This window comes from Odontesthes bonariensis, chromosome 12 (genome assembly GCF_027942865.1).
Source record: "Odontesthes bonariensis isolate fOdoBon6 chromosome 12, fOdoBon6.hap1, whole genome shotgun sequence".
In the NCBI taxonomy this organism is placed as follows: Eukaryota; Metazoa; Chordata; class Actinopteri; order Atheriniformes; family Atherinopsidae; genus Odontesthes; species Odontesthes bonariensis.
Window position 1 is genome coordinate 13,080,201 of NC_134517.1, and position 26,519 is coordinate 13,106,719.

Genomic DNA, 26,519 nt, shown 5'->3' on the forward strand with positions numbered 1-26,519 from the left:
AGGTCTTCAAAAAAAATGTTGGGCTCATATATACTATATATACTAATACTGAGATGTGATAGTGTTTAATTTTTGGTTCAGGGTTTACGTTGACACTCCATATTATTTTCAGTTTTAGATGAACATGTTTTAATTGATTATTTTAGTTTGCTTTAATAATTTTGTGTTAATTATGGGTGGTGATAGGTTAGGTTATTTCTTTATTAAATCCCTGATAAGCGATTTCAGGGGGGATTATGTGGGAGAGCACAGAATTGACATTGCTCGAAGCGTTCTCCGCATGTCTTGATGCTGCTCGAACCATATATTGTTCAAGGTAAGGATGAACAATCTAGACAATGACGAAGTTGTAGCAGCATTCTCAGACAGCAGGCGTCAGATAGAGATTAGGTTTGGGCCACATACACACAGAATGATGGAGAACAGTATAAGAGGTGGTAAAAAGCTGAGATCATTGGGAATCTCCATGCATGCTGAAATGTACATGTCTCGGTGACGGTCTCTTCAATAAATTCCCCATTAGAGGCTGCAAAGGTGAGTCCGACTTCTTTTTCTCCACAACAAGTACAGATAAAGTCATTGTTGTGGGTGACTTTAATATTCATGTAGATGTTCAAAATGACAGCCTAAATATGAACTTTAATTCTATATTACATTCTATATTAGATCCATAGACCTACTCACTGTCTTAATTGTACCTTTGATCTTGTGCTGACTTATTGCATTGAGAGTGGACAGTTAACAGCATTCGCTCATAACCCCGTCTTGTCTGACCATTTTTTGATAACCTTTGCATTACTTGACGAGCTTCTGAGAAGAAATGTACATATAGAAGGCGTCTATCAGAGAATGCTGTCACCAGATTTAAAGATTTAATTATTTCTTCCTTTTCTTTGCTGCCATGTGCAAATATTATTATCATGTACTGTATTATTATAATATTACAGAGGACAGCTACCTAAGTTTTACTCCAGGAAAACCTGACTCTCTTGTTGACAGCACTACAATTTGAATGCATACTTGGACAATGTTTCCCCTCTTAAAAGGAATCAGTCAGAAGAGGTTGGCTCCCTGGTACAATTTGCAGCAGCATGCTTTAAAGCAGACTGCAAGAAAGCTGGAGAGACAGTGGCTTTTCTCTTATTTAGAAGAGTCTCATTTAGTCTGGAAAGATAGTTTAATAACAAATAAGAAAGCCCTCTGTTGACAGGAAATGTACCTCAGACTTTTAAGGTTGCTGGGATTAAACCTTTATTTTTTAAAAATTACTCTTGATTCATAAGAGTTAGCTAATTATTGAACTATGTCCAATCTCTCTTTTTTTTGTCTAAAGTCCTTGAAAAAATAGTTGCAGCTCAACTTTGTCATCATTTACAGAGAAATAATCTGTTTGAAAAGTTTCAGTCATGATTCAAAGTGCATCACAGCACAGAAACAGCACTGCTGAAAGTTACCTATGATGTCCTCTTAGCTTCTGATAGCGGACTTGTGTCTGTGCTTGTGGTGTTGGATCTCAGTGCTGCATTTGATACAATCAATCACAGCATTATTTTACAGAGACTTGAACATGTTATTGGGATTAAAGGAACTGCATTAGGCTGGTTTAAGTCATATTTATCTGATAGATTCCAGTTTGTTCTTGTAAACGAAGAATCTTCCTCACACACCAGAGTAAATCATGGGGTTCCACAAGGTTCTGTGCTGGGGCTGATTCTTTTCACTTTAAACATGCTTCCATTCGGTAACATTATTAGATAGCATGGCATAGATTTCCATTGCTATGCTGATGATACTCCGTTGTACTTATCTATGAAACCAATAGGTTGGTCAGAGTGTAGGCATCTCTTAAAGCTGCAGTCTGCAACTCTTTTTCAAGCATAATGCCTGGAACTGTCCGGGGATTCTGAAAGTAGTACATTAAATACCCCAATACAAAAAAAAAAAAAAAAGAGTTCTCTAGGTCCCCTATATGTCCCGCTAGGTCCCTCCAAAGCCAGCAGGTTTGTTTACAAAATTGCAGACCGGACCGGTAAAAGGTAACCAATCAGGTTTACGAGCTGGGCTCTGCTGCCTGTCAATCACCGATTGTGCACGCGCGACACAAGGTAGGCTCGTCCCCACGCTTATTTATCTGGACTATTGAACTTCATTACGGGCTAGTCTACTTACTGTGTCTTCCATGATCGCAAATGACAGGTGAGTTGATGAATGAGGAGTCGTGTAGGCGCATCTGGCGTGCACGTCTACGTGCACGAGTTCTCATGTGTTTTAATGGGGCGGGACAGGAAGTTGAATAACTTTTTATTTTTCGGTTAAGAAATAAGCATTTCTTGCATTTTGCGACTACGGAGGTCACCGTTTTCAACTTCAAGCGTTCTGATAGATCATGTAAACTCTTAAAATGCCAAAAATGAGTCGTTTCTCTCCACAGTCGCCTCAGGGCAGGAGTTTGGACCGAAGTGAAGTTTTGGTGCAATCTGTTGGTTTCCTTAGCTAGGAAATTATTTTTGAATTGGCTCTGAATTGGATTAATTTTGAATTTAATTAATTGGATTTGATTGGACTCTAATTGGCTTGAATTAGACCGTATTATTGAAGTGCATTGAGATGACATTTATTGTGATTTGGCACTATATAAATAAAACTGAATTGAATATCTGATTCAAAACAATAAATAAATAAATCAGTTGCTCATGTTTATTAGAAAGTTGAATTCATTTTTATTTCTCGTATACACAGATGAAACATAAATTTCAGTAAAGTCAAATGTATCAAAAAATTCAGCTTGACAAGTGCATTCCATTTTTCCATAGCTGGACAACATTTGTTAGAGGCAATGGATCCAGAAGGGTACTTTACATTACATTAATGTATGCATCTGAGCAGTTGGTCAGTGTCGTCTAAATACACACACCGCCATAAAACAATTGTCTAAACACTGATGTGAATTCTCTGAGGGTGAAATAGTAAAGCAAAGATTCCATGGGGACTGTGTGAGCATGACAACAACTTAAGTTAATGTTACAACATGAATGTGGAATTTCAGAGAAAAAACAAAACACAACTTGAAACAAGGTGATTGTATTGAATAATGCCGATCCTGAATGTACTGATTTACTACTAATCTCTGTCCAACATATTCATATATGTTCCTTGTTTAATTATAAAACTTCCATTTGAAAAAAACTTGACAAACTTGCATTACATCATTGTTCCAGAAAACTTGACTTCCACAAAATGCGGCAATCACTTAACAACTTCATATGTAAAACAAACCTATTATGTCGGTAGCACCATTGGGTTCAAACAGTTCATGCAAATGTGTTGCCTTTATCCTTGTGAAAATACTACTCAAAGAATTTGGAGGATATAGTTCATGTTTGCGGAATCCAGTGCAGCCAACTTTGGCAATGCATCCTTACAGTATGGCCATTTTGGATGGTTCTCTTAAGAATCCTCTAAACAAAGGAAAAGCTGGTCATGTTTGTCACTTTTGTCCTACGTTCTTATTGTAGTGATAATTCCTGGGTTAACCGGTGCTGGTGATGAAGAGAGAAGAAAAACATAGTTAGCTCCTTTGTTATTTTGCAGCATGTACATCAGCATTATCAATTTATAACATTAGGTATGTTTGTCTGGTTATTAGAAAAAACTGAATTCCCTTGTGGAGGAAATAGATGGAGAAGGTGTAGTGTAAAGAGTTGTTCATTTTGAGCTTAATCGCAACTCAAACAACATTATTATTGTATGTGCACAGTAGTACTCTAATTGTAATCAGGAATTTGTGAAAAAATCATTTTGTTGAAATATCTTGTTTGAAGCTACAATAACCTGAAAAAAAATTCTAAATAGGTTATTGAAAAGGTAGGGTGTATGTATGAAAGCTCATTGTATTTCTGCTCAAGGATTTCTGGAGACCCTTAATATAAATATTGTTTAAAAAAATTACCATGTAGTTTCACAGTTTCTAATCATCTATAACAATTTCTAATCATCAGATAAGGGCAAATTATTTTCAGATATACACATAGTACTAATACTGAATCCATAGAGGGTGATGAAAGATTTTGTGGTTGTCAGGCACAATGAAGTTTTGACGAAAGGTTAATATATGCACCTTGTGTTCCACAAGCCTCCGCACACTGTTCATGTGTGTCAAAGCGATTCTGGTTTCCACCGCAGCCTCCATACCAGAAACGTGTGCAGCTCTTGCTGGAGGCATCATAGTGCCATTTTAGGACAAATTTGGCACAAGTTCCTTCTTCCTTGGGAAGCTGGCAGATGTCCACATCCACAGAATGCGCTGGGAAAGAAGTGACATATTAACAACAACTAGAAAGAAAATTCAATGAGCATAAATGAGAGGTGCGATCACCGTTAAGCATATCATAATCATTATGTGTAATTTGATGACTAGTAATGAATGAAAAGTTTCTCAGTCGGTATGACTTGGCTTATTAATTTGAAAAAGGCACAACTTTTCTTTTTTTCCATGCATGATTTATACTTGTTTTACATGTATATCAACTAGGTCACCTAAGGTTGAGCACAGTTTGTAGAAATTTAATTATGTAACCATGATTTAGGATGCATGTGTGGTGACTTGATGTTTAGATACATGCCAAACATGATGAGTGGTCTAAAAAGGTTTAATTCAGCTTGTGTTTCAATGTTAATTTGTTTGTTTTTTTAAATTCAACCAAACAAGCAGTGTCTTTCTTTCTCACTAGCAAGTATTTGTACAACATCCATGTACGCACACACATACATGTAACTAATAACATAAAAAAAAGAAGAAAAAGAAAAAGAAAAAAAAAGCTCAGATAAGAAATAAATTAGAAATAATATGCCTACAGAAACTGTTGTCATTAAGTGAATATCAGGTCTCACCAGGTGCTGGAAGGATCTCCACTTGTTCAACCATCTGCCCCTCTGGCTGTGGTGCTGTGGAAATATTTGATTTGAATGGAATTTCATCTCAAAATAATAGACTGCTACAAAAAAAGTAGCTTTCTGGCAGTGTGGACGGTTTGTATTATAATTTTTCTCTAATTATCCACACTGTCAAGTTGCTTTTCTTGTCCTACTTATACTTTAATCCACATTTGTTCCTAATTTCTCAACAATCAATACCTCAACAATGATACTTTGTACAGCATTTTTACCATTAGCTTAATAAATAAAAGGTTCTAACAGGAAAAAAAAAGTTTCATATTCCAATTAGGATGCTAATGCCCCTCCCTCTCACAGACATGTAGTTGCATTCTATTCCACAGTACATATACTCCCTATCCCCCGATGCCTGCTCAACAGATGTGCATTAACGGGTACTTTGCCTGACAAAATTTCTTCATACAGCACACCCAGGATCACCAATTTAGGTAACATTTCACATTACCTCGGTAATTAAATCACATTTAATACAATCTTTGCGTATGTTGTCATTTTAGCACTTACAACTGACATTAAAGTTAGCTGAAATAAATAACTCTATGCTAGCCAAACTGATGTAAGTTTAACTTGCTCATAAGAAAATTTTAAGTGTTTGATTTACTGCAACAGATTTTTTTTTAAATTATTTATTCTATTAAAGTGCATCAAAAATGATAAGAGTTACTATTACAATACTAAGCCAATAGATTTCTGTAATCTTTTTAGGAAGTTCTTTCTTTTTTAGCACCCCAATGACTGACCGGTAATCCTGCTTGTCATCCTTCCCTGCATAGTTATCTATGAACTGCTTGTTCACTCCCCTCCCTGAATCTTACTTTAAATGACTGAATAACCTGTCACTCTGGAAGATACACAATAGAAGGAACACACCAATTAGTAGTTTTAACTAATTTTACAATCAGAAGAGAGGCAAATTTACAACAGAAATGCCACTGTAAAATTCAATCTTTAGGCTCTGTTCCCAGTTTTAGAGACGTGTGCAAATACTTTGTCTTATCTTAAGCTAACTGCCATGTATTTTGTCAGCTGAAATGGCATTTGTTTCTATATTTAGTCATTCATCAGTAAAGCTCTATTTTTTTGCCTGGAATCTAACTTCTACATCACATTTTATTTGGCTGGTGTCTGACAAGAGAACATACAATGCAACATTATGATAAACAGCAGATAGCTGATAACTGTGGGGATAAAACAAAGTAATTTCTTTGGGTAGCCATTTACCTTATATTCTAAGAGTAGATAACTTTATCTAAGTATTTTACTTGTGTCTGAGGTAGAACACAAAATATACTGTACACACAGTAGCACATTCCTCTAGAGCTCCTGGCAGTGACTTACCTGAACTCAAGCAGTTTTTCACGCAGAGGGCCTCAGTGTTGAACCTATTTTCATTGCCTCCACAACCTCCATACCAGAATTGTGTACAGAACCCGTTCTTTTTGTCAAAGAACCATTTAGCCTGATAGTCTTTGCAAGGCATTCCAGGGTCATAGTCAAGTGAGCATGGGTCTGCAAGTTCATTTACATGCAAAGAGGGCAAAAACAAACCAGAAAAAAAACAGCCACGAATGAGGACAGACAGGGAGAGAGGATGTTTTTTTTTAGTGAGATTAAATTTACAACACCAGACATACAGCAGATACTGTGATGTTAAAAAGTCTCTGGTAAAAAAATCATATTGGCAGCTTAGAGGATAATCATGTCAGTTGGCTATTTCTATAGAGGGAAAGAAATGGCACTCAACATGGCACTACATTTTATAGCAATATCAGGAAAATTGCATTAAGAGTTTTTGCATTTAAGAATTAAAAGCTGTTGATAGAATGAAAGTAGGTTAATTTCCAGATGAATTGAAGTTAGCTAAAGGGAAAGTTAATTTTTTTTAAACCTGGTCCTTATTTCTGGCATAAAATACGTTCATCTACTCACCGATAACAGTTTGGTAAAAGTCGGCGTCCTTCGGAAGATATTTAGATTACTCGAGATCTGCGTAAATCCATATAACGGGAGAGAACAGGGCATAGACAATACAGCCTCTAAATAATGCATTATCTGTCTTGATTTCACCAATACTTTAAGAGGAATGAATGAATGAACGTGTACTATTACACTGTTAGCTCATAGCTGCCATGTTGTTGCTATCGGGGGGCTTATCGGGGGCTTTCTACACTCGTGTCAAGTGGGATGACTTCATCGCCTTGCACCGCTGCAGCAGAGCTTATTTACTCCGTGCTCTGTGACACTCGGCTAACTTCACACGGAGTTTGCTACTGCTAGTTTTGTGCAACATGGCAGGATATTTATCAGATTATGATGGACGTCCTTACCGGAGTGAATAAGCTGTGCTGCAGCGGCGCGCGTTAATGAAGTCATCCCACTAGACACGTGTGTAGAAAGCTCCCTATAAGTCCCCCGATAGCCCCGGATAACAACAACACGGCAACTATGAGCTAACAGTGCAATAGTACGCGTTTATTCATTCATTCGTCTTAAAGTATTGGTGAAATAAAGACAGATAATGCCTTATTTAGAGGCAGTATTGTCTATGCCCTGTTCTCTCCCGCTGATATGGCTATACGTGCATCTTGAGCGATCTAAATATCTTCCGAAGGACGCCGACTTTCACCAAACTGTTATCAGTGAGTAGATGAACGTATTTTATGCCAGAAATAAGGTCCAGGTTTAAAAAAAACAAAAAAAAACTTCCCCTTTAAGAGTACAGCTACAATTAATTGTTAGTTAATTTTAGTAAAATGGGATGTACATGGCTGTATGGTCCAGGTTTTCTTCATGTTCTAATCACAAAATCACGCTCATTCCTATCCATAGCAAATTCAGTCAAAACCCACTGTTGTTATGCTTGCATTGTGTCTTAATTTTTGCATGGTTGCAGACCTTTAAATCTGTCTACTCACATAGAGATGACTGATCAGTTAGTTTGTTACTAGAAAAAGATCAGTTTTTAAATTCAATATTCAACATTTCTAGCACTACCCTCAGTGACTTAGTAAAAATGATGTCCACGTTGCCGTTTTCATAATCATGACTAAATGTATATGCTGCACATGGAGAACCTTGACTCTTCCAAGTGCGTCTTGAATTACTCGCCCAAAAGATGTTCTTATGTATCATGTATGAGAATCTACGTCACCCTTACATTGTGCGGCTTCCAGAAAAGGCAGCAGATGTAAGGTTAAATTGGTGTTTTTGTTTTCTAACATCATATAAAGTCTAAAGTCTAAAGTCATATAACTTCCAAAGCGACAAATATTTCAGCTTCAACTGCTGTGAGCAATATACAGTATTGGCATGTACTGGTGAGTTAGATAATAAAAAATGTTTTCTTTTTCTTTTTTTACATGTTTGATGCAATCTGGTTTTTTTTTCTAATTAGCAGTATGTAAAATTGGACTAATTTAGATTTTAATTAATTGGACTGAATTGAACTGTGTATCTGAAGTGGCTTCAAATGACATTTGTTGTGATTTGATACTATATAAATAAAACAACATTGAATTGAATTGAACATAGTTATCATTGGCATTGAATCCCAATAAACACAATGTAGGCTAGTTTAAAGACAATACGCTTTTTGACCTTCTTGGTTGTCACTCCAGTGTGATGCTGCCCTGAAGCCACTTGTGAATTGTCATATAAGATCTACTATAACATTATAAATGTTTCCATACATTCATAATACAGATAAACATGTGCATGCAAAGTCACTTACCAGTTTCTGATTTGTCCAGTGGTGTGGTATTCCTTGAACTGATGTCTTGGCTGGCTGCTTTGTACTCTGCTGCTTCTGTAAAGTAATACAAGCAATCATAGGACAAATACAATACTGTGGGAGGTTTTTGCAGTCTACATAGAAGGTCATTATTTGAAGACGCCAACAGAACCACATTATCCACAAAGCGCAGATGCGACCCCGAGTTTTGCAAACCAGAAGCCTCCCTATCCAAGACAGGGGCATCCCTGGCATGCACTGTATATGAGTTTGACTTTGTGCCAAAAATGTGGAAACAGCTCTTGCTTTGGGTATACAGAGACTCTGGTAGCCCATATTCCTGCAGAACTCCCCACAAAGTCCACAAAGACACAGTTGTAAGCCTTCTCCAACTTTCAAACTCCCCGGTCAAACTCCAATGAACGCCTCAGTAACTCTGCAAGGGTAAAGATCTGATCTACTGCTATACAACCTGGGAGAAAACCCCACTACTCCTCCTGTACAATTGGTCGGAGCCTCCTCAGCACCTTTTCCCAGGGAAACTGAGTAGCATGATCCCCCTTTAGTTGGAACACACTCTCTGGTCCCCTTTCTTAAAAAGGGGAATCTGCCAATCAGCAGGCATTGTCCTAGACCTTCATATGACATTGCAACATATACTTATTTATGAAACCAAAGTCATTATCTTTGGAACTGAGTGCTTCAAAGATAAATTGTCTAGCTATATAATTACTTTAGATTGTATTTATTTGGCTTGTAGTTCTACAGTGAGGAACCTTGGAGTAATTCTTGACCATAATTGATGATTTGACGCACATATAAAACAGCTTTCTAGAACTGCCTTCTTTCACCGTCGTAATATTGCCAAATTCAGGAACATCCTGTCTCAGAGTGATGCAGAAAAACAAGCACATGCATTTGCTACTTCAAGACTGGACTACTGTAATTCTTTATTATTGGACTGTCCCACATATTCTCTGAAAAGCCTTCAGCTGATCCAAAATGCTGCAGCCAGAGTTCTGATGAGAACTAATAGGAAAGATCACATTTCTCCAGTTTTAGCTTCTCTTCATTGGTTCCCTGTTAAATTCAGAATATAATTTAAGATTCTTCTCCTCACATATAAAACTCTTAATGAACAAGCTAAATGATATGTTAAATATCTCATTAGATATAAGATATTTTCCCAACAGAGCACTTCGCTCCCAAACTGCAGGTTTACTTCTGGTTCCCAGAGTTTCTAAAAGTAGAATGGGAGGCAGAGCCTTCAGTTATCAGGCCCCTCTCTTGTGGAACAAGCTGCCAGTAAATGTCCGGGAAGCAGACACCCTCTCTAACTTTAAGACTAGGCTTAAAACCTTCCTTTTTGATCAAGCTTATTGTAACAAAAATCTCCCAATCTCCCCTGGTCGATGAGAAAAAAGTTGTCCTTGAGATCTTAGTTGAAGATCTTGTGAACCAGGGCTTATGCAAAACATTCCCAGTTCACTACCCATTTGGGCTAATCAGGTCTGTCGAGCAGTCTTCCCCACCAACAGATCAATGGGGGTGACAGCTCTGCCCCTCTCTTCGCTTGAGTGTCCAAGACATACGGTCATACGGCACTTGGAATGACGATAAAGAACTATTCTTTTATCTGGAGAGTCAAATTTAAGAATTCATGGCAACACCAGGCACTATTCTTCATCTGACTAATACCCTGTCTATAGTGTAGCATGGTGAAAGCAAAAAAAGGTGTTTTCGGACCACAGGAATTTTATCACAGTTCTTGTTACCATTGGAGGTAGTTCCCTTTCTTATTGTGACTGCTCTACAGGAACTGTGGCTGATTGCAGTTTACCGAACTGCTTTCATAGGGAAGTTTTTTAGCTCTGCCATAGGAGCTTTCCCAGTATGAGGGAAATCATCTGTGATGCAGATCAATCTTAGCCTCTCAGGCAATGCTTGCCTCTTAAAGGGGAACTCCGGGGCATTCGAAGCGTGTTTCCATTGCTAGGGGTTGTCAAATAGTGATAGTAGGACACAGAGAGGTGCGTATCTGCGTTCCCTGTGTGGAGATCGCTCTGTCCGCACAGCATGTCATGCGAGGCTAATACGGGGTGGCTAAGGGGCAAGCGCTAACCCTTCCACGTAAAACAACAACTTGCACACTGCAGAAACGTCACACCACTTTATAACCCATCCGACAATAAAGTCACAAGCCTTACCATCAAAACCATATGCATGGTTCTCACATTACTGGCATGGGGACGTTACAAAACAACTTTATAAACAGCATGTAACTCACCGGCTGGTTGTAGGCTCGCGCATGTGAAAGCCCAAAAGAGTCCATGGAGAATAATCCCATATACAAAACAATTATATTCTCTAGAAAAACTGCGTTCAAGTATTTAAAACATTACAACAATACATGCCCAGTAATATTCTTGTAATTTTAATATTTGACAACCCCTAGCAATGGAAACACGCTTCAAATGCCCCGGAGTTCCCCTTTAAAGACAAAGCTAAACAAAATTCAACTGAATGACAATGATGCCCAAGGTTGATCAAACCTATATGTGTCAGAGGAATTACACATTAAATGTCTGTACCAAACGACTGATTGCTACTGCTGCATTGTTGTCTATACTACAAATCGAACCAGATAAACTGTTCCTGAAAGTATATTGTCTTTTGGGGAGAGCCTCAGTCCCTATAACTCTTACAGAGCCCCTTGGAAATGTTTGGACTGAGTACACCTAAAATATAGGAATGCTTCCCGGAGTCTGTGGCGATCTGCTTGCAACCCTGTGGCTCCCCTGAGTTGTTGTTTTTTTTTTTTTTTTTCTGTTTTTTTTTTTTTTTTTTTTTGTGAATATGCGCATGTATGCTTATATGACTAGGTTTGGCAATCATTAGGATGTGTGCATGCATTGTTTTTTTTTTATTCTATTTTTATTGAAATATCCCAAACAATATATGTGAGTAAGTGAATCAGTCTGGATAATTTCTGGATTATTTGTGCGTGTATTTCTTGACTCACTGGTAGTAATGACTCCTTTGCGGGTGGAGACAATTTGACCCTCTGCTGTGTAGGCCGTGACCACAGCATGATATGTTTGAGCACTTTCCAAGTTGTCCACAGAAAGTTCTGTGCCTGATACGTTGGTCTTCAGTACCAGGGCATGGTCGAGCAAACGTGTCACCACTACTTGAAAGTAAACAAAGGGCTTTGAGTCTGAGCTGGTCCATCGCAACTTCAAGCTGTTTGATGTGACATTAGAGACGTGCAGCTCGTCTGCGTCTGAGGGGTGAAAGCAGAAAGGTGTCACAGCAGGAATATGTTCAGTAAAGTCACCACAAACAAGGGTAGGTACACAGATGACAGTGTAAGTGAAACATGAAGTGACTTTACATGTTCAGTTACAAACTGAGCTGTCACATTTTGTTTCCTGTAATTGTGTGTGTGTGAATAATGTAACAACACCTTAAGATAAATGAGAAAAATAAAGCTGATTGCTGATTTAAAAACAGCCATTGTTAGAGATTAGCTTGAATGTGAATATGAAATGACACTTTAGGCTGACATTGTCTGGAAAAGAAGAACATATTACCATTCTGCTTTCTTTGATGAACTTCTTGGTGACTTTCGCGATGTTTTCGATATTCCCTATTCATATATGAGTACAATGTTAATGAATCCCCAAATTTGACTAACAAATCAATACAATAGTGTAAAATGGTGTAAAAGACTTTTTGTTACAAAACTTACTCATGTTGTTGCAATGGTGTCAATGGGTTTTTTAGTGGCTGGTCATTCTGTAACCACTTGCAATTTTTGGACTGCTCAGGGGACATGTAGAAAGCTTTATCAACTGAAGACCAAAGCAATGAGAAAAAAAACAACAGTTGGTTAAACTTATGCAGCGAATGGCATTCATACTGAAACACTACATAAAAAAGAAAAGAAAAAAAACACTGAAAACTTATGATTGGCACTGAAATCTACTGTATCTTGAACTTACAGGTGATATACTTTGGCAGCAGGTGGCCAAAGGTCTGGATGTGTTTATCATAAAAGTGAGATATGCTGCCCAGCCGTTTGAAGAAGACATCTGAAGGTTCGCTTGCCATGCGTGATAGGACACGAGCGTCCCTGGTACTCAGTGTTTCACCCACACCCAAGATGACTATGAAGTAGCCTCTACACTTGACTTCAGTGGCAATGCGTACCAGCTGCTCTTCTTCTTCTTCCACGCTTCCTGTGACAAATAGTACAAGCACCTTCCTGTCACGAGGAAGAGGCGCCTTCTCCAACACTTGCTCCACTGTTGATTCAATAGCAGCAGCCAGTGCGAGGCCACCCTCTAACTGCTGTGTCTTCTCAAGCAAGAATTTTACAATATCTTGAGCTGAGTGGTGGTCAGTCAAGCCAATGTCCACATGAATGGGAAAGCCAGTTTTGTTGTAGAGGAACTCGTAAGGAGCTTGCTGGATGACAGACACCCTAGCGTGGTGACTAGATGATGTGGGACTCGAAGACACATGTAGTGGCTCTACCATGTGAGCTATGTATCGTTTGATTTCGAGAAAGAAGGATGGGTAAGTTGATTCAGAGCTGTCTATGACAAAAGCCATGTCGATGTCCACATCAGAGGTGAACGACCTCCTATCCCTGCCGATGGATGGGGGTGTAAAGTCACACATCTGATCTGGAGAGCAGACATCTGAAAAAGAAAAGCAAATAACTTAATACAAATTCTATTGCTATAGTTCTGTGAAAAAGTCCTGAGCCACCTCTCATTTCTTTATTTTGCTTCCTTCCAAAGAGCCAAACTTTCTTTTCCTTTTGTACAGAGCGATAGTTTTACAGGTTTTCTGAGGGTCTTTAAAGGTTTTTTCTTTAAACATTGGGCACTTTTTACTCTTAATTTCAGTCCAGTTTTTGCATCTTATAATTTTCAGAGAAACGTGTATTTTGTTTCATTAGTCACCTAACATGAGCCTGAAAATATTCAACCATTCAATCAAAAAGCATCTATGAGGAATCTATGAATCTATGAATCTATGAGGAAATGAGAGGTCGCTCAATACTTTTGCACGATGCTCTACATGGAGGCAATGTCTTTATATTTATCAAATACATTAGGATCAGTGAACTATATGAAATCATTCTTTTTTGAATAATGCTTTAGAATAACAATGATTAGTTCCTTCTTTTACTTTCCAAAAATAAATGGGATGAAAAATGCAAAAACTCGAGGAAAGAAGAAGAAGAAGAAAGTCCTTACTTTCATATAAATAGGGCACAAAGAAAAACTTCTTACCTAAGCAGACATGGCAGTTCATAACCTTTTGGATGGTTGAATTGTACTGTGAGCTTCCAGGAGAAGGAAGAACAATTACCTGAGCAAGCGCTGTGTTGTTGACCTGGTGTACAGGGAGACACAAGAAACACTGAAAATACCATATCTGTTTTTCACTAAGGACATGACTTGGCCGAACAAACTGATGTACTATAATGTTTGTGATATCTGTAAGGATTCCCCCTACCTGCACAGCTCTGCTGAGTGCTCTGTCTGCACGGTTCACCAATAGCAAAGTGGCAATTCCAGCATCATGGAGGCGAATAGCTGCATTAGTAATTGCCTGTGCCTGACCAACCTGTTTCCCAACAAAGAAAATGGCTACTTTCCTCATAAGGAAACCACTTCGCACCCTTTTGAAGGTGTTCTGGGCCACAAAGTTCATGGCTGTTTCCAAGCTTTGAGGCTTTGATGTCTGTGGTATTTGCAGTCCCTCAATGCGCTCCAGCAGGGCCCGTTTTTTCATTGCATCAGCAAACCTGACTTCCGTGATCACTTCGTTGTTGTACAGGGTCAGAGCAACTCGAGCCCCTCTTGGACAGTTACTCTCAGCGATGGTAATGTTTCTGACTAGGCTCAAAACTGTGTTACGCATGTTGTTGAAGATGGAACGGTCAAGGCCCTGAGAGACATCCAGGGCAAAGGCCAGCTCAGTGGGGTAGAGTGGGCATTCCTGCTTACCTAATAGTGTGCAGACAGAAATCTTGTTCACTGCAAAGTGATGGGCAAAGAACCCACACAGCATTCAAAGCATTATTTTCCAATTAAAATGCGTGTTTTTTTTACTTACCATAGCAGCATGCTGGTAAAGAAAATAACACAAACCATGTTAAGCCATTTTTAACCTCATAGACCATTAACATTCATATTATAAAAAAGCATCACTGAAACCTATATATACTTACGGCAGTTTTCTCTGATCTTCTTGACCAGGTCACATTGCTGAAAGGATAAAGAGAATTTAAGAAACAAAATGTGGACCAATTTGTAGACATTATAGAAAAAAATGTTTCCTCTGTTTGCTAGTAAATAACTAGTAAATGAGCACATACCATAACACCTGGTCCTCTTGGTCCTTTCAGACCCTGTGGGAGCAAATACATTCACAAATATAATAAGGTGTATTTATATACAGCACGACAGAACACTTTATTTTTTGTATTATTTTTTCATGGTAGGTGGTTTTGATTCCTTACTTGTTTTTATTGGATTGTGACCTTTGGTTTGTGTCCTGGAAGTTAGTTTTACTGTCTTTTTTATCTAGAAACTGCTTGTCTTTTGGGTATTGCAGTTGGTTAACCTAACCATGGTTTTGGTTTTACAACTGGTTTCATTTTAAAGATTACTGTTACTCATAACACCTCTCTGTATTCATACACTGTTCATTATAGTTAGATGTCCTCTTACCAGTTACTGCTCATTCAATTTTCTAAGTGTAATCTTTTTGAAGTGGATGGTTATGTTTGTATTCATATATTTGGAAATTATTTTATTTTTTTTCCTTTTCTTGCAGAGCTTTTTCTTAGATAAGTTTGATTCTTTTGTCTTTTGTGGCACGTTATCATTGGTACTGGATTAACACAACATGAAAGGTTAGTTTAGAATTTTATGATCCTTACATATGGCCCAGGATATCCAACATCTCCCTTCTGTCCAGGTGTGCCAATATTCCCAGGGACACCCTGAAAAGAATTAACAGGGAAAGGGAATTATTCACTTTTAAAGCAACAAAAAACACAAAGTACATGCAACTGATCTCAGCTGAGAATACATGCTATATATTTGAATCAAAACTTGCACAGCTAACATACAGTATGTGTGCTGTGAAGCTCTGAAAAAGGGGTTTTAGGATTTCACTGAGTGAAACTACATAATGTATGTAAGTTATTTCATATAAATATGGTCTTAGAACTTACCCTTTGTCCATGGTTTCCTCTGGGTCCAGGTCCACCCTGGGTGCCAGGATCCCCAGCTGCTCCCTGAAACCATTGATGAAGGTAAATAAATCCAAATATCATCAGGTTACCACTGGAATTCACACTTGAATTTGCAACTTTGGTTAAAATTCTACTTTAATCTTAATTATTTTCCATTACCTTAGGTCCAGGGAATCCTGGAAAACCTTCATCACCCTGTAGAGAAAAGCACATTGTAAGATTGAAATAAGATAGGAAATGATTAATGGCCTGAATTCAAATAGTGGCTTTCTAACATTATAGACATTAAGTTTTATAAAGTAATTGACAATGTGTCTCCCATTCATAAAAATACTCACGCAGCACTATATTATATATACTCATATACAGTATACAGGGCTTTCAATCACAGGCTAATGAGGCTATTAGAGACTATTTGGTATTAATTGCTTTGTCAGTTGTGAATTTGCTATGTATTGTAGATAAATACATCATAAAATGTGTCAGAACGGTCACCTTTAGATTTATTCATTATTTCAGGAGCAAATGTGTAGGAAAGGACTTTAATTACTACAGTAAAAAAAAGCAGTTTTTACAGCATTTACTAGACCTCAAAGATCACTTGCCTTTCTTCCTTTTGGACCTTCAAGACCAATCCCTTCTCTACCATCTGCACCCTATAAAGCAAAAAGGTAAAGACAAATATTGCTTAACCAATTGTTTTTCTTGGTTAAGGGCTTATCAGCTTTCCACAGATGCTTTGTTCTTACAGGTTCTCCACGGGGGCCAAGGGGTCCAATAACACCCTTGGGTCCTGGGTCTCCTGGCTCTCCCTACAAATTAAACATGATAAACAGATCGAGACATTGCACAACACCAGACAGAGGTTAAGGCTTAAAGAAATTTTCAAATATGTACTGAAATACATCTTCAAACTGTTAAGTCAGGTTCTATAGATTTAATACAGCACATCTGCCTTTTTTGCAGGCAGGACTTAATGTTTTATTCACAGCTCATGCCTTTTTGCTCAAATGGAATCCAAATGTGTGTCCAGTAATGTGAGAGAGCTTGGCTTAGACTGTGTTTAGAAATTAAACAAGGTTGTTATGGAAGAACAGGAAACACACCACATGACATTCAGTACCTTGCGACCAAGAGGTCCTCTTCTACCGTTTTCACCAGCAGAACCTGGGCTACCTCCAGGACCCTAGACAATAAAACATCATGACATTATTGATAAGTTTAGATCATTTTTTTTTTAGAAAAGCTGTCGGGTTTACACACTCTTGGCCCAGGATTCCCATCTTCTCCTCTGGATCCTGGTACACCATTTGGTCCAGATAGACCCTTGAGAAAGACAAAACAGATGTCAATGATGCACAATGTTTTCGCATTTCAAAGTTGGATAATAAACCTGTGAGGAATAATGAGATATTTAATGGTGATTAAAAAAAACAATCTAGTCAGAATCAAGCCAAAACAATTTATCACATAGATACTGCAGCCAAGAAAACTACTACCAGTCATTAATAATTAACTGAATACTTTCATTTCATCTCTTGGCATGCATATTCATAGATTCAATAATCTGCCAAGCATTATGGAAAAAGTGGCAAACTTACCCTGGATCCTACAATACCAGGCTCTCCCTGCAAACCACCAGAACCTGGCTTTCCAGCATTTCCCTTTATAGAGGCATCAAAATGTTACAGTCATGTAAGTATGAGAGTTACTCCAATAAGTATCTAATAATTTATGATATCCCATAACTAAGACTTACAGCTTGTCCCGGTAGACCTCTTCTGCCCTCGACACCCTTGCAAAGTAGGAATAGGAAAATGGTTTAGTTAATAAGAAACTGTGGGATGGAAGTGTTAGAAGGTGTTTCTTAACAAGAGAAAGAATAAGTTACCTTTCTTCCCACTCCACCGGGGCTTCCCTTCTTTCCATCCTCACCTGCCTCTCCCTGTCATTTTAGAAGACATTTTAAACACAAACACAACATACCAAACAACTCAAAAGGAAAGTATGTGTGCAGTGATGTGTGTATATATATATATATATATATATATATATATATATATATATATATATATATATATATGTGTGTGTTTTTTCAAACAATATAAGTTTGAGATGACATTACCGCCGGTCCAGCATCACCAGGGTCTCCTTTCGGTCCTGCACGGTTGTTGTCTTGTCCACTTGCTCCCTGTTAAAAAAAATATCCCTTTTTCAATTTCTGTTAATAAAGCATTTCTAAAAACAATTTTTGTAACGAAGATAAAAAAATATATACACATTCTTATTCATACATTTACTGCTTGTAAACCAAATGTTAGGATGAAGAAATGTAAACAAAGGAATTTTCAAATAACTGTTCTTATTTTTACCAATGACCACTGTCCAGAGGGCAAACATATAAATGATAGCCATTAATGAATAAATTAATGTAACTTGCTGACTCAATGCAACCTGGCCTGAAAATTAAAAGCAGATAATTAGTGACACAATTCATGTATATCCATCAAATGTACTTTAACATTTAACAGGTTATCCACATAAAATCATTTTATTCAGGTATTTAGAGATAATACTAACAGGGTCTCCTCTGATTCCCATTTTCCCTATGTCTCCTGCTTGACCTTTGGCACCTTTAGGACCCTAAAATGAAAAAAGTAACACTTATCAGTACCAATTATATGTTTCTTTTTTTCTTCTTCTATTTTTCTTAATTAGGTACGAGGGAAAAAAGTTAAAACTGTTCAGTTACTAACTCGTCTGCCAGAGTTTCCTCTGTCACCCGGGGGCCCAGCAACTCCACTTTTGCCCTGCAGACATATTTAAGATGTTAGTTCAAGTGTGTAGTCTAGCATGAATCAAATAAAACTCATGATTTATCACACAAACACATTGATGAGATTCGTATGGCAGTGAGCTAAAAACATGAGGCGAAAGTAGAAGATCTTGATTCTGCTTTTGGGTGAGATTTTAAAAAAATAAAATGTATAAATGTATAAAAAGCACTCACCTCTTCTCCATTGATGCCATCAAGCCCAATTTCTCCAGATTCACCCTACAACGGAGCAGCACTTGGTTAGGAAATTGTTAGCAATTAGCTTTTCACAACTTTGTTCATAAATACTCAGAGAAAGAGAGATAGAGTGAGAGATACACTTACCTTATCTCCTGAGTACCCACGAGAGCCCTGAATAGAAGAAGCAGAATGGTATACCATTCAATTATATTATTTATATGTTCAGAAGTTGAATGTCAAAGTTAATGTGATTTTTTTTTTTACCTTGACACCTCTCTGTCCAGGACATCCCTGGAAACCTTGAGTTCCATTCACACCAGGAGGACCTCTCTCTCCCTATAATTACAGAAAAAGACTTATTTTTTTGATTTTTTGATTTAAAACTTATTCAAACCAAAAACTAAAGAATTTTTTGAAGGTAGAACACAAAGTGTTGTCAAACCAAAAAAACGTGGCTAAAATAAAAAACATGGGTCATAAACTTAAAAAAAAAATTTCAACTTACAGGTCCACCCTCATCACCAGGATGTCCCTGGCTTCCTGATAATCCTGGACTACCCTGAACGACACAATAACAAACATTAGCTTGAAAAAAGGGCTTAGAAAAGAAAGGTCCTTTTACATTTTTTGGATAAAAGTTACCTTAGACCCTGGCTGTCCAACTCCTCCTCTGTCTCCTCTGTTACCAGTACATTTGCATGGTATTCCGCAGCACTCCCTCTCTGCAATATTGTCCTATGTTGTAAAAGTACACATACATCAAGAAATATATAGAAAAGATAAACAAAAGATCACATTTTTGGAATTATCAGCACTGACCAGTTCCTCCATGAGTTCATAGTCCAAGTCCATGACGTTGAGTCTTAAGGGTCTGGTGTACCTGAAGCCACGGCCAAATTCTAAAAGCAAAGCCTCCTCAAATTTTTGCACCTTCTCCAGGCCAACCAGAATCAAGCTGTGTATTCCTGTATTGCAAGAAGTTTAAGTCACAGAAATGACTAATTATGTTTCAGTGTGACATTGCCATGATTTCAAAAGTTTTTTAGGGTAGTCTTCAAAGGTTGTCAGTACTATATAACTGATTTACCTGATCGACGAAGCTCGTCAGTTCGTCTTTTCATTTCAGAATATGAAGCATCAAGACCATCAGTTAGATGAATTATTACCTTCGGAGTATTAAGGGGAAACACACAATTTAATTTCAGATTTTCTAGCATTTCCATGAGTCTTTTTTATTGGTAAACCTGAAGTAGCGATGTCCCAATCATCACCTGACCCTTTCATTTTTGGTATCTGCTGAAAATAAGTCCACATTAATTATCACATCTAACTAAAGGATGATCATACATCTAAGACTTTGACACATATAAGCTGCAAAATCATTTATCGAAATACTGCAGGTCCTTGATTGAGTTTTTAAGTTGTTTATTTGAGAATGTAATTACTGAAAGTGAAATGTCAGATTTCAGAGAGAAAACTTTAGAAACATCAACTTAAATTGAATTGGCTGACATTTTTTTTTGTCAGATATCAACATTTTTGTATATAAAGTATTTGACTGGGACATCTCTAGTTCATACTGCTTACTGTGACCAACCTTGACAGTGTTGCCCTGTCTGACTTTGAACCGATTGATGTAAGTTGAGATTGTCTGGGCATTAAAATTAAAGGGACCACGGTTCCGCAGGGCTCTGAAGTTCTCCAACAGTTGATCAGGATCGTTTGTGAAGTCCAGCTGGACAGGCTCAGAGGCAGAATCCAAAGCCAGCATACCCACTTGTACAGTGGGAGTCTGTCCACCTGAACAACTGATAGGTGCCAATTTGGAAATCCTTTGCAGAATAGCACCCATCTTGCTCTGGAGGTTAGTCTGAGCACTGAAGATATTCTGGGCATTCACATCAAAGCCTACTAACACTTCAATGTCGCAGACTGGAAAAAAATAAGGATTTGAGTTTAGATATTCTTGATGAACAACAGAAAACATCTAAAAACATAAAAAATGTATATTATAAAGAAAAATGTATCTACTACAGATTAACTATAAAGCAAGTGAGTAATAAACAAAATCCTATATTCCATTACCTTTAGGCATTTCTTGCACACCAACACACAGCTTCCCCTTTACTTCATCATCCAAAGTCTCCAGGATTTGCTCATTGAGCTCTGAAAGTCCCAGAAAGTTGCTTGCACGAGCCACAGTGGAGGACTCACTTGCCAGGTTCTCTAACTCATCCTGAATGTCGCCCACTCCCACTGCAAAGACTCTTACACCTTTGTTCTTCAAACCAAGGGCTGCTGTTTTGCTGTCGTCAGCTGAGCGTCCTCCAGTGATAAGCATAAGGATCTGAGGAGTGCCTTCATCCATCCTACTGCCTTTTTCCTTAGTAAAGTGAACATCTTGAACATGGCGAATAGCTGCTCCAGTATTGATTTTTCGTCCCCCTTTGTACTCTACTTGGCTAATTGCATTTAGAATATCTTGCCTATCATTGTACGAGTTGAGATAAAAGGCATCAGTCACATCTGCAGCATGATGCGCCAGGCCAATTCGTAGGTTGTCTCTCTCAGTGTAGAACAGGTCAATTAGGTTGAAGATGAAATCCTTCACTTCATTGAAGTTGCCCTTGCCCAAGTTAATGGAGCCATCCATTAAAAATACTATATCAGCCTTTTTAGGAGGAGGAAGGCCTTCCGCTATGAGAAGGAAAAGAGAGGTATAATGGAAAATGTGACAATACTGAAAAAGACAATCATTGTTAGACCATAACTACAACACAAACCACACATCTTATATGTGAGAAAAAAAAACTTAAGTTTCGGAAACTTACTTGGAATCTCTGGTAGAGGTTCCATTGGGAGCTTGGCCAGTCTGGCAATAAATCTCTCTTTTATTGTTGGAAGGCTGGGGAATGTAGGAACCTGAAGAACATCATCTGGGGTAGAGGCAATTTGGGACAGCTGCTTTGTGTCCACACCACCAGCTCCAATACCAATGCAATCGATCCTAGAGCCCTTAAGCAGAGGTCCATAGAGAGAAACATCTTGTGTGGAGCGTCCACCAGTAAGAACCACAAGATGCTGAGAGGCATCAGCTAAACGAACACCAGCCGATGGTTTTAATTCATTTCGTAGGACATAGTCAATGGCAATTGCCAGTTCTGATGACCGTCCACCCATTTGGCGAAGCCTTTTGACAGCAGAGATAACAGCTGGCTTGTTGTTGTGTGAGTTAAGTGAGAACTCCGTTTTAACTCTGTCTGCATACTGAACAACAGCCACACGCACTTGATCAGGCTGCACATCAAGTTGTTGGACAATGTTGAGGATGAAGTCACGGATATGAGCAATCCCAGCAGAACCTGTCTTATCTGAGCCATCAATTAGGAAAATAATGTCCTTTTTCCCAAGATCCGGTATTTCTGCAAGATGAGTACATAAGCAAAAATGTGAAACTAAGATAATCATCATATAAAAAGACTGATATAACACTGAAAGGAAAATTAATTATCAGGACAAATGAAGACTTTATAGAGTAATTGCATGTCCAATTTTAAGTTTTTTTCCTCATATTTCTTGCTTTTCTATTGTAAAAACACTGTGTTACATTTGTACTGATAAGTTAAACTAAGTTGTGCTAAAATAAACTTATCTTACTTAAATAGATAAATATATAACTTCTTACCAGGAACTGAGGTTGGAGGAACATAAGTTTTGATGTCAGTGAGGGATATTGATGTGATTGAATCAATGAGCTTTGAGTCCACTGTTGGAAGTTGTTGGAAACTGTCAACATTATACACAAGTTCTGGCTTAAAGGAAATTGTACTCAGTTCATTTTGGTCTGCATTCCTTGAACCAATGGCAATAGGTGCAATCGGATTCTTCTTAAGTTGTTTAGCTGGTGTGGATACATCATCTGTAGACTTGCCACCTGTAACTACAATGAGAAACTGAGGCACGCCATCCTCAATGCGGCTTCCTGCCGACCTCTGGTAGATGTTTCTGGAGACCCACTCTATAGCCCGACCTGTATTTAGACGATTCCCACCTTTGCTTCTAATTTTCATAATAGCCTGGTGTACCTCATTTTTGGTGGAGAATTCATTGAGCAGAAATTCTAACTTGGGCTCATCGCTGTACTGCACCACTGAAACTCGGACCTTATCCAATCCTATGTCAAGCTTGTCCACAACTCTTCTTATCATTTCGCGGATGGACGGGAATTCACTTCGTATTGCTGTTGTGCCATCAATAAGAAATACGACATCCTTCTTTTCTTCACCTGTAGGTCTTGGTGTGATTACTGTTAAAAAAGAATGCAACCATAAATAACAAAGTGCGATTAGTATTTGAGTTGATAGTTAGGTGTAATTAAGAAGATGAAATCAAGTGTCATGCAAAGAATAAGTCACAAGTAGAGATTCAAGCACGGCTTCCACACATACTGTAGTAGTGTCAATATTAACATTTTGACAAAATTCAAGTGAGTAAAATTACCTGTATAACTTGGAAACACTGGCCTCAACCTTGCGATCTCATCATCTGACAACTCCGTGAGTGTGTTGATTAGCGATTCTTGGACTGTGTACAAGCCAGGGAGGTCATCCACAGTGAAGGCAAAATTGGGAACATATGACACTACCCGCAGCTCTTTGGGGTCAACATCTCTGGTGCCAATGCTGAAGGGAAGAATTCCTGACTGTTTGAGGGAAGATGCTGCAGGACCTAGGTCATCTGTAGAGGACCCACTGGACACAACAATCACAAACTGTGGCACACTTTCTTGCTTCCTGCTTCCTCTTGCTGGTGTCAAAACATCCTGTGTGAGAAACTGCAAAGCCTGACCCAGATTACGCTGTCTTCCTCCTCGCTGGCTCATTTCCCTGATGCCGTTCAAAACACCCTCTTTTGTTGTATGTGTATTCAGATACATGTCAGCCTGAGCAGAATCCCCATATTGGACCACACCTATTCGAATCTTATTTTCGCCCACATTTAAATTCTCCACCACCTTACGGATAAACTCTTGGATGATAGCGAATTCCCTGCCAACACCATCAGATCCATCCACAAGAAAAACAATATCTTTCCGGGGGCCGGAATCCTCCGCTGAAAGAGACAGAGAAAAGACAACATTATGCTATGCAGAATCAACTAGACATAAATATTTGACAGCCTTTAAACAGACTGCTCGCCTAATGTTTTTTTTAAACAAATAGGTGAGCCAAAAAATAAAAAATAGTGTAGGGCAACAACTGACAAAGTCAGTGGTCCATTTTTTTTAAATTTTCCCATTTTGTTACTAGAGAGCTAACAGGGTATTGCAAATATTCTGGCCATTTCCATTTCATTATCCATATATTACAAAATAATATATTACCACATTTCTGGTACACATACATGGATTTACAATTATAAACCATAAAGAAGGTAATGCAATGAAGAGTCGGTATATTTCCAACACTGACATCATCACCAAAGTGTACAAGAACTTAAAAAGAGTGTTCATATTCAATAACTCAAAAATACTCTACTATTGATTTACTTTTCTTTACTCAGTAGCATAATGAGTTACTTTCAAGGCCAGTACAACTGCCATTTATTTTGACGGTTTTTCCATTACATGGCGGTATGGTATGGGATAATTTAACTTCACTAATTTTCCACTACGGATAATATCCCCTCTAAATGGATGGGATGAGCCATTTATCATCATTAGCCTCATTTGTAAAGAGCAGTTCTAAGAATGCAGTTTTAAGAACAGTCCACCTCGAATTCCGTTCAATGAACTGCCCTTCCCCAGTGGAACTGTTTCATTTTGCATTCGCACATGAGTCGGGATCTGATAGGGACTGATGAGACGCAACCGTGTGACGTGTTATTTTAGCGCCACACTCAACAACAAAACAAAACAAAACCCGCGAAAAGTAAGGAGAGAAGAAAAAAACACCACCAAGAAGCTATCGAGTTCATGGTCTGCATCACGGTAATATTAATCATGGATGATCACATCGGGCGTCCAACATCGAGGCTGGAAGAGCACACAGAGAGAGTCAGGAGACGAAGAATCGAGTGCAGACGATACTTCTTCGTTTCATGAAGGAAGGAAGGAGAGCAGAGCAGAGCAGACAAAGGAGACGATGTGTAAGTTTAACTTATTAAACACGCGCCGGTTGTGTCCGTGTCGTATGAGTAAACATTTCAGCCATTATTCTACTGTTTGCGTTGAGCAGATTAGGAACATGAAGAAGCGGAAATCTGACAAGGGGCGTATCTACCAACGACCAAACACCTACATCATATGTATTCCTATGAAACCCAGAAAACACCCAGCATTGGAGAAGGAACTAAAATGGTTATAGGAACTGAGGGCCCTAGTTCCTGTATGTCCGAATGCGGGAAAAAACGGCCCTATTCCTGAAAAGTTTATAGGAACTGCCAAAGGTTTCTACAGTGGGAATGCGCCTATTGTGTGTATGAAAATACCAAAAAACAGACGAGGCAACTTCACTGTGTGTGTGTTTACTGCATTATATTATTTTAGCATGAGTTTTCATTAAAAGTCACTCACAAGTGACTATAAGATTTTCTAAAGATTTTAGAACAGCCTACTGAGTTTAGAAGGTTTGGATCTTTTGGGAGTAATCATAACAACTAAGCGATATAGAGCTTAACCGAATTATTCACACGCACAATTGACAAAGTTGTAAGCTATAGAACGTATGAAATGTTTTCTCACACATTTAATAACCTTCTCCAGCAACAATCCAGACGGACAACACTGTGCATGTGCAAGCAGCTAACAGGTGCAGCTGATGCAGCTCTCTGCCACAAAGGACTGCTTTCTGCTGCTTGAGAGGGTTGAAAGCAGAATAAGAATAATATTTTTTCTGCAGCAGGAGAGAGAACTCACTCCAGTAGAATAGTACATGTGATGCTACTCCTAATAATTGCTAGAATTGTTGCTAATGGATTTTTTTTTTAAAGCAAGAAAGAAAGAAAAAAGATGATGTAGGAAGTCACTGAATCACTGAATTTGTTGATAAATTAATCCTTGTGCATAACAATGAGTTCGAGTGGATATAACATAAGAATTCACTAAGTCAGACAATGTACCTGAAAGGAATACCACAATGCATGCATCATGTTAACCTTTTTGCAGTATATATTCACCCATTCCAAAAGCAGTTTTCTTTATACAGGATTACAGGAAATTCTCCTGTAATACATAATCTTACACGTCTGTGTGGAATATCGTGGAATCTAGTATCTTATGCATAGATACTTTAGAATAATGATATGGCTCAGACTGACTTAACCTGATAGCTACAGCTCTCATTTGAATATAAAAAATGTAGAGAAAAAGAAAAATCTGAAAACAAAAGTCTCTGAAAATAAATAAATGTGGCATGACCAAATAGAAATTAATAAGTGTAGAATGAATTAATTAAAGGCCCCAGGAATAAGTTTGTTGAGCCCTGAGAAAAGTTTGTTTGTTTTTTTTCAAAGTCGAATTTCTTTATTTCATGGGCATT

At 38.2% G+C, this 26,519-nt stretch overlaps 1 protein-coding gene across 4 annotated transcripts in view; it reads right to left on the minus strand.

Moving 5' to 3' along the window:
- Positions 1-2,696: 2,696 nt before the first annotated feature.
- LOC142396416 (collagen alpha-3(VI) chain-like) overlaps positions 2,697-26,519 on the minus strand; it is a 98,847-nt gene continuing 75,024 nt past the window's right edge. For 3 of the 4 annotated variants that reach the window (XM_075479121.1, XM_075479120.1, XM_075479118.1), the window contains 39 exons: positions 23,482-24,093; positions 22,667-23,287; positions 21,813-22,403; positions 21,067-21,678; positions 20,579-20,913; positions 20,069-20,147; positions 19,801-19,946; positions 19,624-19,716; positions 19,487-19,540; positions 19,246-19,317; positions 19,126-19,152; positions 18,976-19,020; positions 18,722-18,775; positions 18,546-18,608; positions 18,091-18,156; positions 17,857-17,910; positions 17,725-17,760; positions 17,567-17,629; positions 17,229-17,291; positions 17,089-17,151; positions 16,715-16,777; positions 16,571-16,621; positions 16,125-16,160; positions 15,945-16,007; positions 15,648-15,710; positions 15,081-15,113; positions 14,934-14,970; positions 14,819-14,830; positions 14,216-14,709; positions 13,990-14,092; positions 12,688-13,389; positions 12,435-12,537; positions 12,277-12,332; positions 11,706-11,966; positions 8,684-8,758; positions 6,292-6,462; positions 4,891-4,944; positions 4,118-4,303; positions 2,697-3,539 (listed from right to left, as the gene is read on the minus strand). In XM_075479121.1, the coding sequence (XP_075335236.1) occupies positions 3,499-3,539; positions 4,118-4,303; positions 4,891-4,944; positions 6,292-6,462; positions 8,684-8,758; positions 11,706-11,966; positions 12,277-12,332; positions 12,435-12,537; positions 12,688-13,389; positions 13,990-14,092; positions 14,216-14,709; positions 14,819-14,830; positions 14,934-14,970; positions 15,081-15,113; positions 15,648-15,710; positions 15,945-16,007; positions 16,125-16,160; positions 16,571-16,621; positions 16,715-16,777; positions 17,089-17,151; positions 17,229-17,291; positions 17,567-17,629; positions 17,725-17,760; positions 17,857-17,910; positions 18,091-18,156; positions 18,546-18,608; positions 18,722-18,775; positions 18,976-19,020; positions 19,126-19,152; positions 19,246-19,317; positions 19,487-19,540; positions 19,624-19,716; positions 19,801-19,946; positions 20,069-20,147; positions 20,579-20,913; positions 21,067-21,678; positions 21,813-22,403; positions 22,667-23,287; positions 23,482-24,093 (6,353 nt within the window). In that variant the 3' untranslated portion in view covers positions 2,697-3,498. The remainder of the gene's footprint in view (positions 3,540-4,117; positions 4,304-4,890; positions 4,945-6,291; positions 6,463-8,683; positions 8,759-11,705; positions 11,967-12,276; positions 12,333-12,434; positions 12,538-12,687; positions 13,390-13,989; positions 14,093-14,215; positions 14,710-14,818; positions 14,831-14,933; positions 14,971-15,080; positions 15,114-15,647; positions 15,711-15,944; positions 16,008-16,124; positions 16,161-16,570; positions 16,622-16,714; positions 16,778-17,088; positions 17,152-17,228; positions 17,292-17,566; positions 17,630-17,724; positions 17,761-17,856; positions 17,911-18,090; positions 18,157-18,545; positions 18,609-18,721; positions 18,776-18,975; positions 19,021-19,125; positions 19,153-19,245; positions 19,318-19,486; positions 19,541-19,623; positions 19,717-19,800; positions 19,947-20,068; positions 20,148-20,578; positions 20,914-21,066; positions 21,679-21,812; positions 22,404-22,666; positions 23,288-23,481; positions 24,094-26,519) is intronic. The other variant, XM_075479119.1, reaches the window with a different exon arrangement.